This window comes from Megalobrama amblycephala, linkage group LG24, assembly GCF_018812025.1.
Source record: "Megalobrama amblycephala isolate DHTTF-2021 linkage group LG24, ASM1881202v1, whole genome shotgun sequence".
Taxonomy (NCBI): Eukaryota; Metazoa; Chordata; class Actinopteri; order Cypriniformes; family Xenocyprididae; genus Megalobrama; species Megalobrama amblycephala.
The window spans coordinates 16,402,507-16,420,350 of NC_063067.1; the positions used below are offsets into that span (position 1 = coordinate 16,402,507).

The 17,844-nt window shown below is 35.2% G+C and overlaps 1 protein-coding gene across 1 annotated transcript; it reads left to right on the forward strand.

Moving 5' to 3' along the window:
* The first annotated feature begins 410 nt into the window (after positions 1-410).
* Positions 411-16,919, forward strand: osbpl2a (oxysterol binding protein-like 2a). Its single transcript, XM_048177788.1, has 14 exons — positions 411-568; positions 6,976-7,073; positions 7,149-7,260; positions 7,370-7,445; positions 7,606-7,740; positions 7,830-7,927; positions 8,017-8,196; positions 10,791-10,898; positions 11,084-11,173; positions 11,329-11,455; positions 11,856-11,975; positions 13,735-13,858; positions 13,971-14,061; positions 14,344-16,919. The coding sequence occupies exons 2-14, from the start codon at positions 7,037-7,039 to the stop codon at positions 14,444-14,446; spliced, it is 1,401 nt and encodes a 466-aa protein (XP_048033745.1). The 5' UTR covers positions 411-568; positions 6,976-7,036; the 3' UTR covers positions 14,447-16,919.
* Positions 16,920-17,844: the final 925 nt, after the last annotated feature.

Consider the following 17,844-nt stretch of genomic DNA (forward strand, 5'->3'; position numbering starts at 1 on the left):
TAGATAATAAATGATATTTTGATGACTCAAATATTTCCATTTCAGAAATCTGGTCACCTTAGTTAAAATATGACAGTGTAATCTATCCTATTTATGAATTCATATGATATTTTCTATAGATTCTTACTTCTTTTTCTTATTCACGCCCTAAAATCAATGTTTTGTCTATAAAACTAAATAATTCTATCTATTCCTAGACAACAGTCATATTCAATCAAGGAGTGCCACTGCCATAGCCGAAGGCGATATTTATTGTTAGGATTATAAATAACCCACATCCCTGCCTTTTTAGTACCGGCCCCTTTATGTAACATCCACATAGCCCCGCCCCTTCAAAAGGTTATTATCGTGCATTCGCAGAGGGGTCTTCTTTCACAACAGGCTACTTCCTCTATCAATCAACCTTTGCCCCGCCCCTCTGCGTTTGGACCCCTTCCTTAACCCTCCAATCCAGTTTGTCCTCCCGTCCTGGCGAAATGTATCCGCCCTACTGTCAGTCTTCCCAAACTGGGCGCTTGTTTTCTGTCCCACCGGAGAAAGGAGCGATCCAGCTTTACGTTGTTGAAAGGTAACGCGACACACACTGTATACAGTCTGCTAAGCAAGATCGACGTTACACGTCGTGTTATTTTGTGCCTTGTTGGAGGTTTTCACTATATACAGCGGGTTGTTGAGTAATATGCGGGTGTATTATTGGTCAAGGCTCACTGCTAGCGGCTAACGTGGGTCAAAACAGCTCAAGCCAAACACTCCGTGCCTTCCGCCCGCAGTAGATCTGGTTTGGAGATGCCGAGCGAGGCAGGTTATTCATAGTATCAGATGTGTTTGTATATCTAACAGTACATAACCTGAATGTCAGCCTGCCCTCATGCACGGATGGCTAAACGTTAGCTAGGTTATGATGTTAATGGGTGAATGAGGGTTGTGTGTTATGCTCATATGGTGCTTAGTGACCATGTTCATGTGATCATGTATTAAGCAGTGCATTCTTAATGTCCGGATCAGCTGTTTGCCCTGTAGTTTTGATGGGTTAAATCTGCTCCATTGTATTTAATGGCACTCATTATACCCGTCAAGATGATGAGAAAGATGCTAAACTCATCCATTTGTTAGTTGACAGCAGTACACATTTTGGGGGAAGTATTTTGACTTGATTAAGAAGTTGAATTACTGAGTTGTTGTGTATACTCACACATGACTCCAGTCTTCTAGACGAACTGTTTTATTTTACAACTGCTAATAATATATTTATTTCATATAGTTCTTTCCATCAGTTATGACTGTGAAGCTGCAACAGTTAGTAAACTAACTTTATGCTTCAAATTAGGGCTGTCAAACGATTAATCGCGATTAATCGCATACAAAATAAAAGTTTGAGTTTGCATAATATATGTGGGTGTACTGTGTGAAATTATGTATATATATATAAATACACACATTAATGTATATATTTAAGAGAAATATGTTATTTATGTACAAAATATTTTTATTTATATATAATATAAATTATATAAAAATATAAATAAATACATATACTTGTAAATATTTCTCAAATATATACATGAATGTGTTTGTTTGTATTTATATATACATAATAATTACACACAGTGCACTCACATATATTAGGCAAACTCAAACTTTTATTTTGTATGCGATTAATCGCGATTAATCGTTTGACAGCCCTACTTCAAATGTCAATATAAAGTCCAAAACTATTGGTACTATTTGGATAAATGAGAGCCAGTTAAACAAACAATAGCTTACAGAGTTTATAGTTGTCTTGGCAGCAAGTCATAGACCATAGTAATAGAGCTGCATGATTTTGCATAAATTAAGAATCACGATTTTTTTGTTTAAAATAGATATCCCACGATTCTGAACAGACTACTAAACAAAATAACTAGAGATGCACCAATACTAAATTTCTCCACCGATACTGATAGATAGCCGAATATTCTGCCGATAACAGTACCGATAGTTTGGGGATTCTGCCTTTTATACCTTCTTTTAATGATAATTTCAATATAATTAATCATTATATTTTAATTATTATATTTTGAAAGAAATGCAAATAAACACTTTTCTCTCCATTTCATCAACTTGTTTCAGAGTAATTGATATCAGTTATAAACAAGCACATTACTCAAATTAGTATTAACTAGTGGTTCAACGGATCACAAAACTCACGGTTCGGATCATTTTTCGGATCAGCACAAAAAAAAAATTGGGGGGTAACTTTGCATTTATTTCTTAGCCCATTTTAACTACTCCGACACCACAGCAGAAACTACTAGTCTAACTAATACATTATTAAAGGCAGGTGAACAGTCTGTAAAAAGATCAAATACTGTAAGCATAGATAAATACATCATAAAGTTTCAAATAAAGTATAAGGTCTAACTGTAGTATTAATTTTCATGTACAGAAATGTAATAATTAAATGTAAAATGACACTGTTCACTGTATAAATTCAATATAGATTAATCTTTGATAAAGCTGTGTTTTGTTTGATTTACATGACAGACAACAGCAGGAATTTATAGGTTGCTGTCACTTTAAGAGTAAGACCCCATGCACGCTCACATCCGATAGATACACATCCGAATTCTCACCTCGTTCAATTAAGACATAACCGAATGTGTTTACGAGAATAGGAGTATTTTGACTGATATAATGCGTGTATGTGCGTATATGTACTCTCTCTGTGTGCGCGCAAGCCTTGTATGCATGTGCGTCTATGGGCACCGATAACAGCGTGCCGTGCGATACCGAAATCCTCTTTTGCCTCTTCTAGCGCTGGAATGGTTTTATATCTATTTACAGATGTGTAAACTAGCAAAACAAAACAGGTGCAAATGATAACCTTTCACTCTATTGTGGTTAAACTTGCAATTGATCCACGAATCACATGCGTGCCGAACCGTGGGGCTTGGTTAGCCTGGTAATACCAGACTCTGCTACTTCACTTTGCTCTAGACAGAGTTGGAATGCATAATAGAGAAGTGTTTTCTCTTCGCTAGGGGCGCTTGCTGAAGTTTAAAATCATTGGTTACCCGTAAGCCAATCAGTACGTTTAGTTATGACGTATGTTATGGGCCTTACAGCCGCATCGAAGCACAGACACAGATGAACTCAAATCTATGATTAACTTCCACTGTAAACCTGTTGTAAACACATGATGATGCGACGAATACCGGAGTGAACATGGCTGTAAACGACTTTTGCAATTATGCGAGTTATGCATCCCGAAGTTTCATCCCGTGTCTCGTTTCCCATTTCCGCGGTGTTTCGGTTTTCGATTTCTCTAACCTACAATTAAAACTCGGCGCTTACTTACGCACGGCTCTCAGCCCGCCCTCTGTTCGTTGATTGGCCCGGCTGTTTCCAGACCGGTGGCAAACACAAAGCTCTGACGCTGTATCAGACTGAGTACAGAAGCGAAATGAAATTGAGCGGAAGTAGGAAGTCTGACGTAGTCAGGCTAGGGCTTGGTCCGTACGGATCACAGATCAACAACAATCCGTTTAACCACTAGTATTAACACACATTAACTAAATTTTAAAGATTAAATTAATATTATAATATCTTAACTTTCTGAATGTTATTAATTCATATAATTACTATTAATATTGAATATCATACTGGTTTCTTAGCATTTTCTTTACACAAAGCCCAAATGCAGTGCATTTTCCTGCCCTATTTTGATTGACAGGATATATCGGCCCTGACTATCGGCTTTTATTTTTTAGCCGATAGCGTGAAAATTCACTTTTATAGACCGATGCCGACATATTGGTGCATCTGCTAAAAAATAACATGTAATTTACTAGAGGTTTAGACAAAATGTTAATTGCTGCATTTTGTAGTTATGAAATTATTTAATATGAATTAATTATTTTTTTAAAAATCAGTCTAAATTGAATGATTCAATTACTCATAAAGACTTCACTTATTTCATAACTGGATGAATCAGTTTTTTTTTTTTTTTTTTTTTTTTTTTTTTTTTACAAATCTCTTGAATGAATGATTCAATGACAAATACATTTTTTTTTAACCATCAATTGTCGCCACCTACTGGTGTTACTATTAAAAGTTGATTTACTCTATTTTGATCGCTTCCATAGACATCAGTGTTTATATCTGAATTATAAACTTTTATCCCAGTACATATGTGATAATAAGAATATTTGTAACAAAGATATAACAATAATGTATGGTTGAAAAGACTGTTTGTATCATACCCATACATGACAACTGCTCTCTCTGGCTCAGCGGCAGCACGAACACAGTCCTAAATGTTTGCTTTGATCGTCAAAGGTTTAATAGACACAGGCGAATCGTTGTCATTTAAGAATAAGATCACGTTGGTGTTTGAATCAAGATCACAATCTTTTAATGATTAAACGTGCAGTTCTAGTATTAGTATATAAAGGTGTTTTTTCACAGTAAATTTTACAACTTGAAAATAAATGGCATTATTTAGGGGATCTATGACATGTGCCATAACAATTGTTGCTATCTAAATAATTTTCTCCAAGTATCACCACCAGGAACTGCGCAGCTTTTTCTGAGAACCAACTACTTATGTGGTTGTCTTAGTCACCATCGATCTGTTGCACTCTTATTTTCCAGTCAGTTGTATGACTAGATTTCTCTGTTCACTGTCATAGCCAAAGGTCATGTATCCAACTTTCACTTTAGCTCAAACATTCTGAGGTATTTTATTTACTTGATTATTTGAAAATGTTTGAAATAAAGTATAAAAAGTTGAATGATGTTGTGATCTGTCAATATGTTATCTAGGGAGTTTCCTTGCATATATATGATTGAATAATTCCGTTAACGTCTTTTTGGGTAAGGGATGCGATGTAGGAAGGCTTTGTATATTGTGCAATGTGTGTATGTAAATGGAATTAGGATTATATTTCTATTAATACTTTAAACAATATTGAAATATTGTATTATTTACAATTTTTTTTTTTTTACATCAGAAAATTTGAATTTTGAAAGGCATCTTCCAAAGTCAGTGTTTTCATGTTTTCTACAAATGGTCTGTCTTATGTACTGTAGTGTCCTACAGTTTGGCTGCCTTGCACCCTATCCTTCACATTAAGAGTCCAAGGTTTTTCTTTGTTCTGATCCAAAGCGTGTGGTCAGTCACAGCCACCTCTGGTCTGCATTCATTTCAGTTGAGCTACCTTGAATTTGTGTGGTTGCAAAACGACCGGGGCTACGTGCTCCTCAGCCAGCCAAGACTTCCTCTATTGGCAGTTTACCACATGGTTGTTTGAATATGTGATAGCTGTCAGCTTGCTAAGTGTCTGATTTGCCTGTCTGTGTTTCAAATCATTTGCATGGTGCCCGCCTCTGTTATATGGTCAATAGTTTTTTAAACTGCTTTGCATTTTGGTGATCCACAGCTATGTAAGAGTTGTTGAAGAGAAGCTTGAAATGAGTTTTCCTTTTTAGCTTTCTATTCCTGTTTCTGTTTGTGTGGGTCAATGACGTGATGCGTCATTGACGTGATTTATTTGTCCTTTTTTTACTTGTTCAAAAATACATTACAAATCTAATTCATACAATTATTTAAATACACTTTGTTTATGATGAATATATTTTTTTTAATTTTAAAAAATTTTAAACAACTTTTCTGATATGATAAGGAAGGGAAAAAGCCTTATTAAACAAATGAAAGTCTTGAAAAGTGCTGAATTGTTTGAGCATAATTAAATTTTTTCTTGCAAAATCAAAGTTATATATGGTGGTAAAACCAACATGCCGAAAAAAACAAAACACAAAATAGGAAATATTTTCTCATTTTACATTGTTGCAAAAAATATATTTCAGATTAATGCTCATTTGAACTTTCTATTCATAAAAAATACTATAAAAAAGTATCACGTTTTCCACAAAAAAATTAAGCAACACAACTGTTTACAAAATAATAAGAAGAAATCTTTCTTGAGCACCAATTCAGCATATTAGTATGATTTCTGAAGGATTATGTGACACAAATTCATCTTTACCATCATAGGAATAAATTACATTTTAATATATATTTAAATAAAAACTCTTTTAGCTAAATTATATATAATAATATTTCACAATATTACCGTTTTACTGTACTTTTATCAAACAAATGCAGTCTTGGAGACTTCTTACTAACCTCAATATATTTTATATACTGTAATTGAAAATGGCATAAAAATTTACCAAAACCATATGAAACCAACATAAATATGTGTTTTAAATTAGATTTTCCATTTTCTTTATCATGGATACTCTTCGTCACTATTATACGTACTACCAGGACGTTTGCGCATAATTCCTGAATGGGATTTTTACATTAAAGTGGTCATGAACTGCATTTTATTTATGTTCTCTGAGGTCCACTTATAATGTTAGCAAGATTTTTACATCAAAAAACCACGACATCACACCGAGACAAAATCTGAAACAAGTTGTTTTGGAAGCTTGGTTTTAATAAAAGCTGTTTTTGGACTAATGAGGAAGTTTTGAGTTTTTGAGATATTTTTATAGTACAGTGACCTCTTATATGTCAAAAGATCAAGGAGAATTTGATTTCTCACTTCATGCACATTTAATTAAGCCCACATTGTGAAGAGGTAAAGTCAGTTGCAATAATGACAATCGGATGCTGACTCTCTCTCTCTCTGCTAAGAGCTGCCATTGGCCATTAAAGGATTAGCTTGGTCGGACACTCTCATTAGGTGGTTTTGCCAAGCACAGCTTTTTAAAGACTGCAGTGAGGTGATTGGATTTGTTCTGTGTGTTCAATAAGGGAATAGATAGAGATTGGGCCAGCATGAGTGTCCAGTATGTTCCAAGTTCACGGCATAGTAGCCTAAAGTACGTTAATGATTCATTTTTATTAGTTGGACGGATGATGACCAGCTATAGGTCTTTATATCCATTTAATTTTCAAACCTACTGTGCTCTGGTTCTGATCTACAGAACACATTCAAGCTGTGAAACGATGCCTTCTGATTGACATCAACAGCAACAACTGTCCATCATGAACAGCGAGGAAGAGTTCTATGATGCTGAGACAGGTACGTAATGAAGTTTAGGTCAGTACATCACATTTTCCATCATCACCTATGGCTAAATCTCTCCTTCTGTCTCAGGTTTGGAATCAGACGACTCGTGTGAAGTCAGCTTTAAAGATGCCTGCGTCTATGCGAGCAAGCAGACGGTGAATGGCAAAGTGCCGTCTGAGAATGGAGTGTGGGAGAGGCGGTAAGGTGTCAGAATGATGTGAAATAATATCCAGCTTCCAGAAACAGAATGTGAAGATCATTATCTGTTGGACTGTGTTATGTATTAATGTGGGTGTCCTTGTGCTCAGAACTACTCTTCCAGCGCCCATGTTCTCCAGAAATGACTTCAGTGTATGGGGCTTCCTGAAGAAATGCATTGGAATGGTGAGCGCAAGCTACTTTGACCAAACAACAGCTTGGTCAAAAGTGCTCAGTTCAAACAAAGCATGAAATATGAACTCGTAAAAGAGACGTATTATTTAGATTGTGGTGTCGTTGTTCAAATGCCAAGCCATTTCTATCTGGGAATACTTTATCTTTGCAGGAGCTGTCCAAGATAACAATGCCTATTGTTTTCAACGAACCGCTGAGCTTCTTGCAGAGGATTACAGAGTACATGGAACATACATACCTCATCCATAAAGCTTGTACACATTCTGACTCTATAGAGCGTATGCAGGTTAGTGCTTCCGGCTTCTTAATAATTTACTTTCACATGTGTGCTTGCATGGAAGACTCAAACAAGTCCTTTTGCATCTCATTTGTCAGCTTGTTGCCGCGTTCGCCGTATCTGCAGTTGCATCGCAATGGGATAGAACTGGAAAACCTTTTAACCCTTTATTAGGAGAGACGTTTGAGCTTACAAGGTAAATCTACAGAGCATTTGAAGGCAAATGCTATACATCTTCTACAAAATAAGCTTGCACTAATAATTTGCATATTTGTGCTCAGGGAGGAATGAGGGTTACCGTATGATCTCAGAACAGGTGAGCCACCATCCACCAATCAGCGCCTTTTATGCAGAGTCACTCAATCAGGACTTCTCGTTTCACGGCTCCATCTACCCTAAACTGAAATTCTGGGGGAAGAGTGTGGAGGCGGAGCCTAAAGGCACCATGACACTTGAGCTGTCCAAGTGAGTTTTATTCATGTGACATCACTATGTACACTATGATCACTTTCTTTATTGGAGCTGGAGAGTCACTGGGATCCTCAAGCACAGTCGGACCCTTGAGCAAAGCACATAACTTTTCCCTGCCCGTAGTGTACTGTAAGTTGCTTTACAAAGCATTATTTGCTAGATAAGTAACATGCCGGAATGCACATTTATTATTCAGCATGTTTTGTATGTGTATGGACGTGATTTTGGGTGTGAGTTATGGCTGAGCTCTTTTTTTAAATCTTTTTTTTTTTTTTTTTTGGTAACACTTTACAATAAGATTTCATTAGTTAAAGGTGCCGAAGAACATGTTTTTAAAAGATGTAATATAAGTCTAAGGTGTCCCCTGAATGTGTCTGTGAAGTTTCAGCTCAAAATACCCCATAGTTTTTTTTTTTTAATTAATTTTTTTAACTGCCTATTTTGGGGCATCATTGTAGATGCGCCGATTCAGGGTGTGCGGCCCCTTTAATTCTCGTGCTCCACGCCCCAAGAGCTCTCGCTTGCCTTAAACAACATTAAAAAAAGTTCACACAGCTAATATAACCCGCAAAATGGATCTTTACAAAGTGTTCGTCATGCAGCATGTCTAATCGCGTAAGTATAGTATTTTTTTGGATGTTTACATTTGATTCTGAATGAGTTTGATTGTGCTCAGTGGCTAAAGCTAACATTACACACTGTTGGAGAGATTTATAAAGAATGAAGTACATTAGCAACATGCTAACGAAACATTTAGAAAGACAATTTACAAATATCACTAAAAATATCATGTTATCATGGATCATGTCAGTTAGTATTGCTCCATCTGCCATTTTTTGCTATTGTCCTTGCTTGCTTACCTAGTCTGATGATTCAGCTGTGCACATCCAGACGTTCTGCCCTTGTCTAATGCCTTTCATAATGTTGGAAACATGGGCTGGCATATGCAAATATTGGGGTCATACACCCAGACTGTTACGTAACAGTCGGTGTTATGTTGAGATTCGCCTGTTCTTCAGAGGTCTTTTAAACAAATGAGATTTATATAAGAAGGAGGAAACAATGGAGTTTGAGACTCACTGTATGTCATTTCCATGTACTGAACTCTTGTTACTCAACTATGCCAAGGTAAATTCAATTTTTGAATCTAGGGCACCTTTAACATTTGTTAACCAATATTGGGAAAAGTTACTAAAGTAATGCATTACAATATTGCAGAGGTCTTGTTTTTTAATAACAACAAAAAAGGTCTATTTTTGGCAAATGTAAAGGCCCTTTCACACTAAAAGTGAAATGAATAAGCTTCAGGCTGGTCACAAATGTGATGTTTATCTAAAGTCATTTTTGCTTATAAGTATGGTTGAATTGAATCATCGAAGGTCAGCAGCAAAGACACTGGTTAGTAAAGTGAAATTAAATACATAAAGTATATTTGCGACCCTGGACCACAAAACCAGTCATAAGTCGCACGGGTATATTTGTATACATTGTATGGGTTAAAATTATTGATTTTTCTTTTATGCCAAAAATCATTTGGATATTGAGTAAAGATCATGTTCTATGGAGATATTTTGTAAATTTCCTACCATAAATATATCAAAAATTTATTTTTTGTGAGTGGATATGCATTGCTGAGGACTTCACTTGTACAACTTTAAAGGTGATTTTCTCAATATTTTGATTTTTTTGCACCCTCAGATTCCAGATTTTCAAATAGTTGTATCTCGGCCAAATATTGTCCTATCCTAACAAACCATACATCAACGGAAAGCTTATATAAATGTCAGTTTCAAAAAATTGACCCTTACGACTGGTTTTGTGTCAGGGATCACATTTGTTTAATTTAATTAATTTAATTATTGCAGGTTTGTGCAATATTCTGAGATTGCATTTCACTTTTTTATTCTTTTTTTAAGGAATAATAACTACAATAACCGTCATGTTACACACAACGCCTCTGCACTTACTCCCTTTAAAAGTAATGTTACTTTACTAGTTACTTGGAAAAAAAGTAATCTGATTACATAACTCAAGTTACTTGTAATGCGTTACCCCAAACACTGTAGTTAACTACTTTAGTTAATATGAATTAAGAATGAACAATACTTCTACAGAATTAAGTTAATGTAGATTAACATTTAGTTAACATTTACTCATACATTATTAAAATCAAAATTTGTATTTGTTGACATTAGTTAATGCACTGTTAACTAACATGAACAAACAATGAACGACCTAATTTTTATTCACTAATATTAACAAAGATGAATAAATACTGTAACAAATGTATTGATCATTGTTAGTTCATGTTAGTTAATACATTAACGAATGTGACCTTATTGTAAGGTGTTACCCTTTTTTATAACATTTATAACAAAACTTTTTTAACACCAACAATGAACAATACTTGTACATCATTTGTTAATTTCTACATTACTAATACATTTTTAAAACCAAAAGTCACATCTATTAAGTATTATGAACAAACACTGAACAATTGTATTTTTATTAACTAACATATAACAAATATTAACTATATTTCTCTTAGTTAGTTCATGTTAACTAATGTTAATAATTTTTTCCCTCAGGCACAGAGAAGCTTACACATGGACAAACCCTATGTGCTGTGTGCATAATGTTATTCTGGGTAAACTGTGGATTGAGCAGTATGGGACAGTGGAGATTGTCAACCACAGGTATTTCATCTCTTTCCTTTCTGACACTAAATATTCAGCCTGTATTTTCACTCTATACCACTTTCCAGCATTTAAATAATGTTGTCGTATAGGCTACCGATCCACATGTATCATTGTGGATCTATGTTCACTCAGTGGTTGGTGCCTTTTTCTTGACTGGAAAACCTCCTCTCTCTTCATTTTAGCACCGGGGACAAGTGTGTGCTGAATTTTAAGCCATGCGGCATGTTTGGCAAAGAGCTGCATAGGGTTGAGGGACATATCCAGGACAAGAGGTGAGCAGTCATTCGTATCAAATGTCAGCGGGTATATCTGGCTCCTAGCCTGTAGTGTTCACACTGCACATCCACTGTAGCATCAGCAATGTCTTTTACAGCTGGATTGTATTTGTGCTTGTATCTTTGACTCACTGTGTTTGGGTGTATTTCAGTAAAAAGAAGCATCATGTTATCTACGGAAAGTGGACAGAGTGCGTATATAGCATTGAGCCAAAAGTCTACGAAGCCAACAAGAAAGCAGAGAAGAAAAGTGGAGGAGATTCCAAGAAACACAAGCAGGTAAAAGGTTGTTCATGCATCCTCAGTAGAGGTTTCAGGATCTTTTTGCTAAAGGATAGAGAGATCAAACAGAGCAAATTCTTTATAATGTGTAACTATGGAGTTTTGATATATATGGATTTTTTGAAAATCATCTGCAGTGCATTTTCCTTGGAAATCACTTTTTGTTTCCCTCCTTTGTATTAACATGCAATTTCAGTGAAAGGTGAAGGTAAAGACAGTAGGTTTTAGCAATGATGCTACATTAACTGAGCCACCTTCACCCTCTAGAGTTTGTTGTTCAGTTAGTTATCCTAGTCCATGTGGCTTCCTGATCTTGCTCTATCTGTAGTCTTTAATGGTTCTCATATGAACATGGTTTTTTGTGGCATTAATGGTAGTCCTCTATGCATGTGATTAGGAACAGGGTACAGGGGGTGATGATGCAGATGAAATGCCAGATGTCCAGGAGACAGTCACTATGATCCCAGGCAGTACTCTGCTGTGGAGAGTAGCCCCTCGACCGCCACACTCGACACAGGTAACCGCAGCCTTGGACTTTCACATGGTATTAAAGAAGCCATATTATGCCTTTTTACAAAGTCTTGATTTTGTTTTTGGGGACTATTAGAATAGATTTTTCTGATTGAATGTTCAAAAACATTACTTTTCACATCGCCACCTTGGAATTATAAGGTTCTATCTGCATTTTGAGCAGTTTTGAGATAATGAGCTACAAAGTTTTTGCATTCTATACTCCTTTGTAGATGGAACCTTTTTGTTTTTTTAACCCTTGTACGGTCTTCGTTTGGGAAGTACACTCAGGGTCTTCGGGGTCTCCACAGACCCCAGGCAACAAAATGCAATTTTGTAACAAAATACTTGGGTTTTTTAAACAAAAAAATGTAATTTTATTCTGTTTTATTAATGTTTTTACTCCATATTTGTGCAGTTTTTGGAGGATTTATCATATTTTTTAAATTTATATAAATAAATTAAAACATATTTTTTTAAATAGATTTTTATACAAAAACTGCTTTTTATGTAAAATTCACTTTATAAAAAACCCACATTTCTAAATTTCATTCATGGGGATAACATGGATAATTTGACATGGTTTACTGTAAGATTTTTGCCCATCTTTTGGAAAATGCAGTTATAAAAGTAAAAAAACTATCATTTTTACCAGTAGATGGTTGCAGAGCTCCACTATTTGCTATGTGCTATTTGACTGATTGAAAGACATCTTTTCACAAGTATTCTTCAGTTAGATTCATATCTAAATATTCTGAAATCACAATTATGACAATAAAGGCTACTTTTTGTCAAAGTTTAGTATTTTTTGTAATGAAAAAAATCAGTTTTTCAATATTGTTACATTATGATGAGACTCCACTTGAAAAAAAATGGACAAAATTCATCCTCAAAATCAACATTTTTGAAAAACGTATTTTTTTTTTTTTCAGTACAAAAAAATGCTAAACTTTGACAAAAAGTAATTTTTATTGTCTTTTATTGTGATAATTGTGATTTCATAATATTTAGATATAAATCCAACTGAAAAATACTTGTGAAAAGATGTCTTTTAGTCAGTCAAATAACACATAGGAAATAGTGGAGCTCTGCAGCCATCTACTGGTAAAAGTGATATTTTTTTTACTTTTAAAACTGCATTTTCCAAAAGATGGGCAAAAATCTTACACTAAACCATGTCAAATTATCCATGTTATCCCCATGAATGAAAGTTAGAAATGTGGGTCTTTTATAAAGTGAATTTTACATAATAAGCTGTTTTTGTATAAAAAAAATATTAATTTATTTATTTATTTATATAAATTTAAAAGATATGACAAATCCTCCAAAAACTGCACAAATATGGAGTAAAAACATTAATAAACAGAGTAAAATTACATTTGTTTTTTAAAAAACAATAATTTTGTTACGAAATTACATTTTGTTGCCTGGGGTCTGTGGAGACCCCGAAGACCCTGAGTGTGACCCTTTTTTTTTTTACACTAACATAAAAACAAGATATCACTCCAATTTTTTTTTCTTTGTAGATCTAGAAAGTGTTAACAACTGTACAAAGTTTCATGTCATTTTGACAAAGAGAACATTTTTTTTTATTTCGAGCAAACGTCGTTTGGGATCTGTGCAGACCCCAAAGACCCTATAAGGGTTAAAAAAAAGTCTTAAGATGTACAGAACTTAAAAAAAAAAATCACAATGAAAATAAGTTGTCACAGAATAAGAATGTGTACTTATTTCACTCTTTGTTCACTTTCCTGGATTCTATTCAGATGTATAATTTTACTAACTTCGCAATGACGCTTAATGAACTGGAGCCTGGCATGATTGGAGTCGTAGCACCAACAGACTGTCGCCTGCGGCCGGACATCAGAGCTATGGAGAATGGGGATATAGGTATGGACAATCTCTCTTTTGGCCCGTTCTGTTACCATCTGTCCTGTAAGCTATCTTTTGGATTGCTCTACTTATTTTACCGCTAAATTTAGAAGCTACTCTTAAATTCCAGATACTGCAAGTCGAGAGAAAGAGAGATTGGAAGAGAAGCAGAGAGCTGCCAGAAGAGAGCGTGCTAAAGATGAGGAAGAATGGTCTACGAGGTGAGGATTTGGATTAAGAGCACAACAGTGACTGCCCACTGTTTCAGTGGTTTGGTTTCTTGATTGTTTTGCACATTTACTCATTTTGTTCGTAGGCATTACAATAAAATTCTGCCATCAAGTGTTGAACCAAGCCAGCCAGTTCTGAGACTGCAGATTGCAACATTACAACATTCAAAAAATAGATTTTAAGGCTTCTACAGAAGCACATACCATCATTTTTCTAAGAAGATTTTAAATGGTTTTAAACTTCCCTAACCTTTTTGGCCTCCTACCTTTCAGATGGTTCCAGCAAGGCAATAATCCGTACACTGGGGCTGCGGACTGGATCTTCAAGGGCGGTTACTTTGACAGGAAGTACTCTGACCTTCCAGACATCTACTGATTCAGTTGGGAAGACTGAAAGAGGCTTGAGATTCATCCTTTGCTCTCCTTCATTCAATCCATATCATCTCCTCTCCTTAAGCTCTTTTCAATTTTCCCTTTTTCCTTTGTCGGAATGTGAGATTCAAGTGAACAGTTTTTGGACAAAGCCTCTCCACAAGTTCCGCTTTTCACTAGAATCTGGAAATTCAGCGTGAATTAATTTATTTATTTTGAGAGGTAGGGAATGCCTTAAATTATTCACTTTTTTGATGTTAGATTTTGAGTTCAACATTCTGTGCAAACCTGAATAGGTTTAGAAATTGCTAGTTTATGTATGTGCTAACCTACCTTTCCATGTGTCTCGCTAGTTACACTCAGGTATTCATTTTATGGGTACAAGCGGTTAGTGAAGGCATCATTTGCAGTGCCATCTGTGAAGATAGCCAATGTTTGTGTGATTATTGAATTGTGGGGCTGCTCAGAACCTATTAGAAGAGCTTCATTTGTGTTTTTGTTAAAACTAATGTTATTTTATCTCTTATTATATGCTTTTTTCCTCATCTCAGAAATGCTTTGGTATGCATGATGTGCAGGAACTTCATAGGTATTCTGCCTGATTTTCAGTACCTGAGAAGGAAAAGGAGTTTATTTTTCAGAATCATCCCATCTGTGTTCAGAAATCACGGTTGCATCTCATTGATGAGGCCGTTTTCTCACCATCTCCATGGTACAGGGGAGTTTACTAAAGCTAATTTTTCTCATTCCTCATTTTAGATCTGTTTTGTTTTTGTTCAACAGACAAAAATGAAAGCTGCTTATGAAAAATGTTTACTTGGTAGTAAAAAAAAAAAAAAAAAAGTTTTTTAATTGTTAAAAGCTCTTATAAAAAAAAACAAAAAACCTATTACATCCTGGCATTGATATTTTGAGTGTGTTTATGGTTGCCAAAGCCACTTTTCTCTTGTAGAAACTAAAGCCATATAACTCGTCAGGACTGCAAATGTTGAGCGATCCAGCCTGGTGAATGAAATGGAGATGGGTGCTAATCTGTTTCTTTTGATTTCATCACTTCATGGCTCACGAATGTCAAGGTGCTTCATCTTAGCCCACATATACGCTCACATGTACCAAAAATGCTCAGAATGTGCTTCACTGCTCACAAGCTTTTTGCCATACAGCAAGCTTCATTCTGCAAGGACTAATTTTTTTCCACACATAGAAAGACACCACTGTATTTTATTTTCGAAACTTTAAACAATACTGTGATTTTTTTTTTTTTTTTTTTTTTTTTTTTTTTTTTTTTAACACTCACAAATTTCAGAAGCTATGCAAACATTGATGGGAATGTCTTGTCTGTCTATGAATTGTACAATTTTATGTGTCAATAAGCTTCACTGTTTATATAAGAACACTTTGGTTGGCCTAGTTCAAAGGTATCAAGCATGCTAGTACTTTTGCTGATGGTTTTACACGCTTTTGTTGGCTGTTTTGCACAGCCTAAAGTGGGGCTGATGTGTGGTTTGATGGAGACACAGGTGTATGTAACTGCAGTGATTAATAGCTCTCTTATCTAAATATTAGAATTGATTATCATCTACACTTAATGGGAGTTCATCATTTATTGTGTAGCACAAGAATATTTATCTTTAACATGTTCCATGTAGTGCGTACAATTCTAAAAGCCAAGCTTTGGGCCGTGGCATACTTTAACGGAAATTTAATTCCCTATTTTATACAATATATTGTGGCATGTCTAAACATAAATGATTTAATCTCACTTACTAGCAGTTAGAAATATCAGTGTATTATCCCACCAGCTGCTAACTTAATGGCTTTAAATGTCCTTTAAATCTTGAGACATTAAAAACAACTTATCCCCAATTGTCTCATGATTTTGTGCCATCTTAATCCTGTAGCAATCACACGAGGTTAATGTACAAGTAAACCTGGTCACACTGAATGCAACTATGTAAAGCAAGCATACACTCAGAAATGTCAATTTTAAGGAATTCTGTGTGTGTGCTTGTTAAACTGTTTATATTGGTCATGACACTAGGGATTGGCTGTTTCTGTTGTGAAACTCGATATTTCACAGATAGAAGCCTGAATTATACCACTTTGGTGCTATGATGGCTTTACATAATTGTACATGACGTATTGTGACTTTTTACTACATTTGTATAGATCACGTGAAATGCACTTAAATTGTCGAATGGATCTGCTTATTTGTAAAATAGCAATATTAACGATATATGTGAGACCTCACTAATTAAAGAAATTTCAGTTTGCTCTTTTGTGTCTCAAGGGACAAGCATCAGTTTGGAATTTTTGACAAACCATTTGGGAGAAGCTTTAGCTTCCTTCATATGTAAGATGGTGAGAACATTTGTGAATTATATCTGTTGTTCTGCATTGACCTAAAATGTGAACTGAACTTTATCAAAGTCAATGTCATTGATAAAGAGGATCTAATTAAACACATAACAGAAAAAGCATGCTTTCTGTCTTTATTGGTAAAGTTGGGTCTGATTTAGGAGTGGGATTATAAAATGATTTAATAATTTATTTGAAAAAGATTGCCAGTGCTCAAGAGACAAACCTTGTAAAGGGCTACTGAATTGCTCCAAGGTCAGAAAAAATAGTGCTCAAATAAAGGACTTTCATTTAGACTGTTACTTGGACAGGTTGTCTAGCTTTATACACTCAATATAAAGGCATATAATAGTTCAGAAGAAGACAAACAATCCCATAATAACTGATATGGACTTCTTCCCAGTACACTATTCATAAATACAATGAAAAGAACCAGGCTTGTTTGAAAGTTAAGAGGACAATGATCTTCAACACTCCTGATATAAACTGATTTATTGAACTGTTCAAGACAGAACAAGCAAGAAAATGCCTTGCACTTTGCTGGGCAAATACATTACCTGCAGCACTGTCCAAGTAATTTGTTCTAAAATGTTTTAACTGTGGTGCATGTTGAATCGATAACCTCAATACAGGCCTGAATGTAACCTCACACCTCTAAAAGTTCACACTCATCACTCCAGTCTGTCATTTACAAACTCATAAGTGCACAATTCAGCACTATTTGTGTGGGCATATATTGACGTGCAAATACCAATTACAACAAAGGACGAAGAAATCTCCACCAATCAAACACAAGCACCGCCCCTTCTGCTAGAAGGGGTTGGTCGACACCAAAAAGTGGATTATTACCTTACTAATTATATTCACAGTTCTTTACTTCAGAATTAAAGTTTCCTGAGAATTTACTCACCCCCATGTCATCCAAGATGTTTATGTTGTTCTTTCTTCAGTTGAAAAGACATTTTTTGAGGAAAACATTCCAGGATTTTCTCTATATAGTGGACTTCAATGGAAACCAACAGGTTGAAGGTCCAAATTCCCATT

Coding starts and splice junctions, on each gene's coding strand:
- osbpl2a (XM_048177788.1), top strand. CDS start 7,037: ATGAACAGCGAGGAAGAGTTCTATGATGCTGAGACAG. Junction 7,261..7,369: donor AATGGAGTGTGGGAGAGGCG/GTAAGGTGTCAG, acceptor CCTTGTGCTCAG/AACTACTCTTCCAGCGCCCA. Junction 10,899..11,083: donor GTGGAGATTGTCAACCACAG/GTATTTCATCTC, acceptor TCTTCATTTTAG/CACCGGGGACAAGTGTGTGC.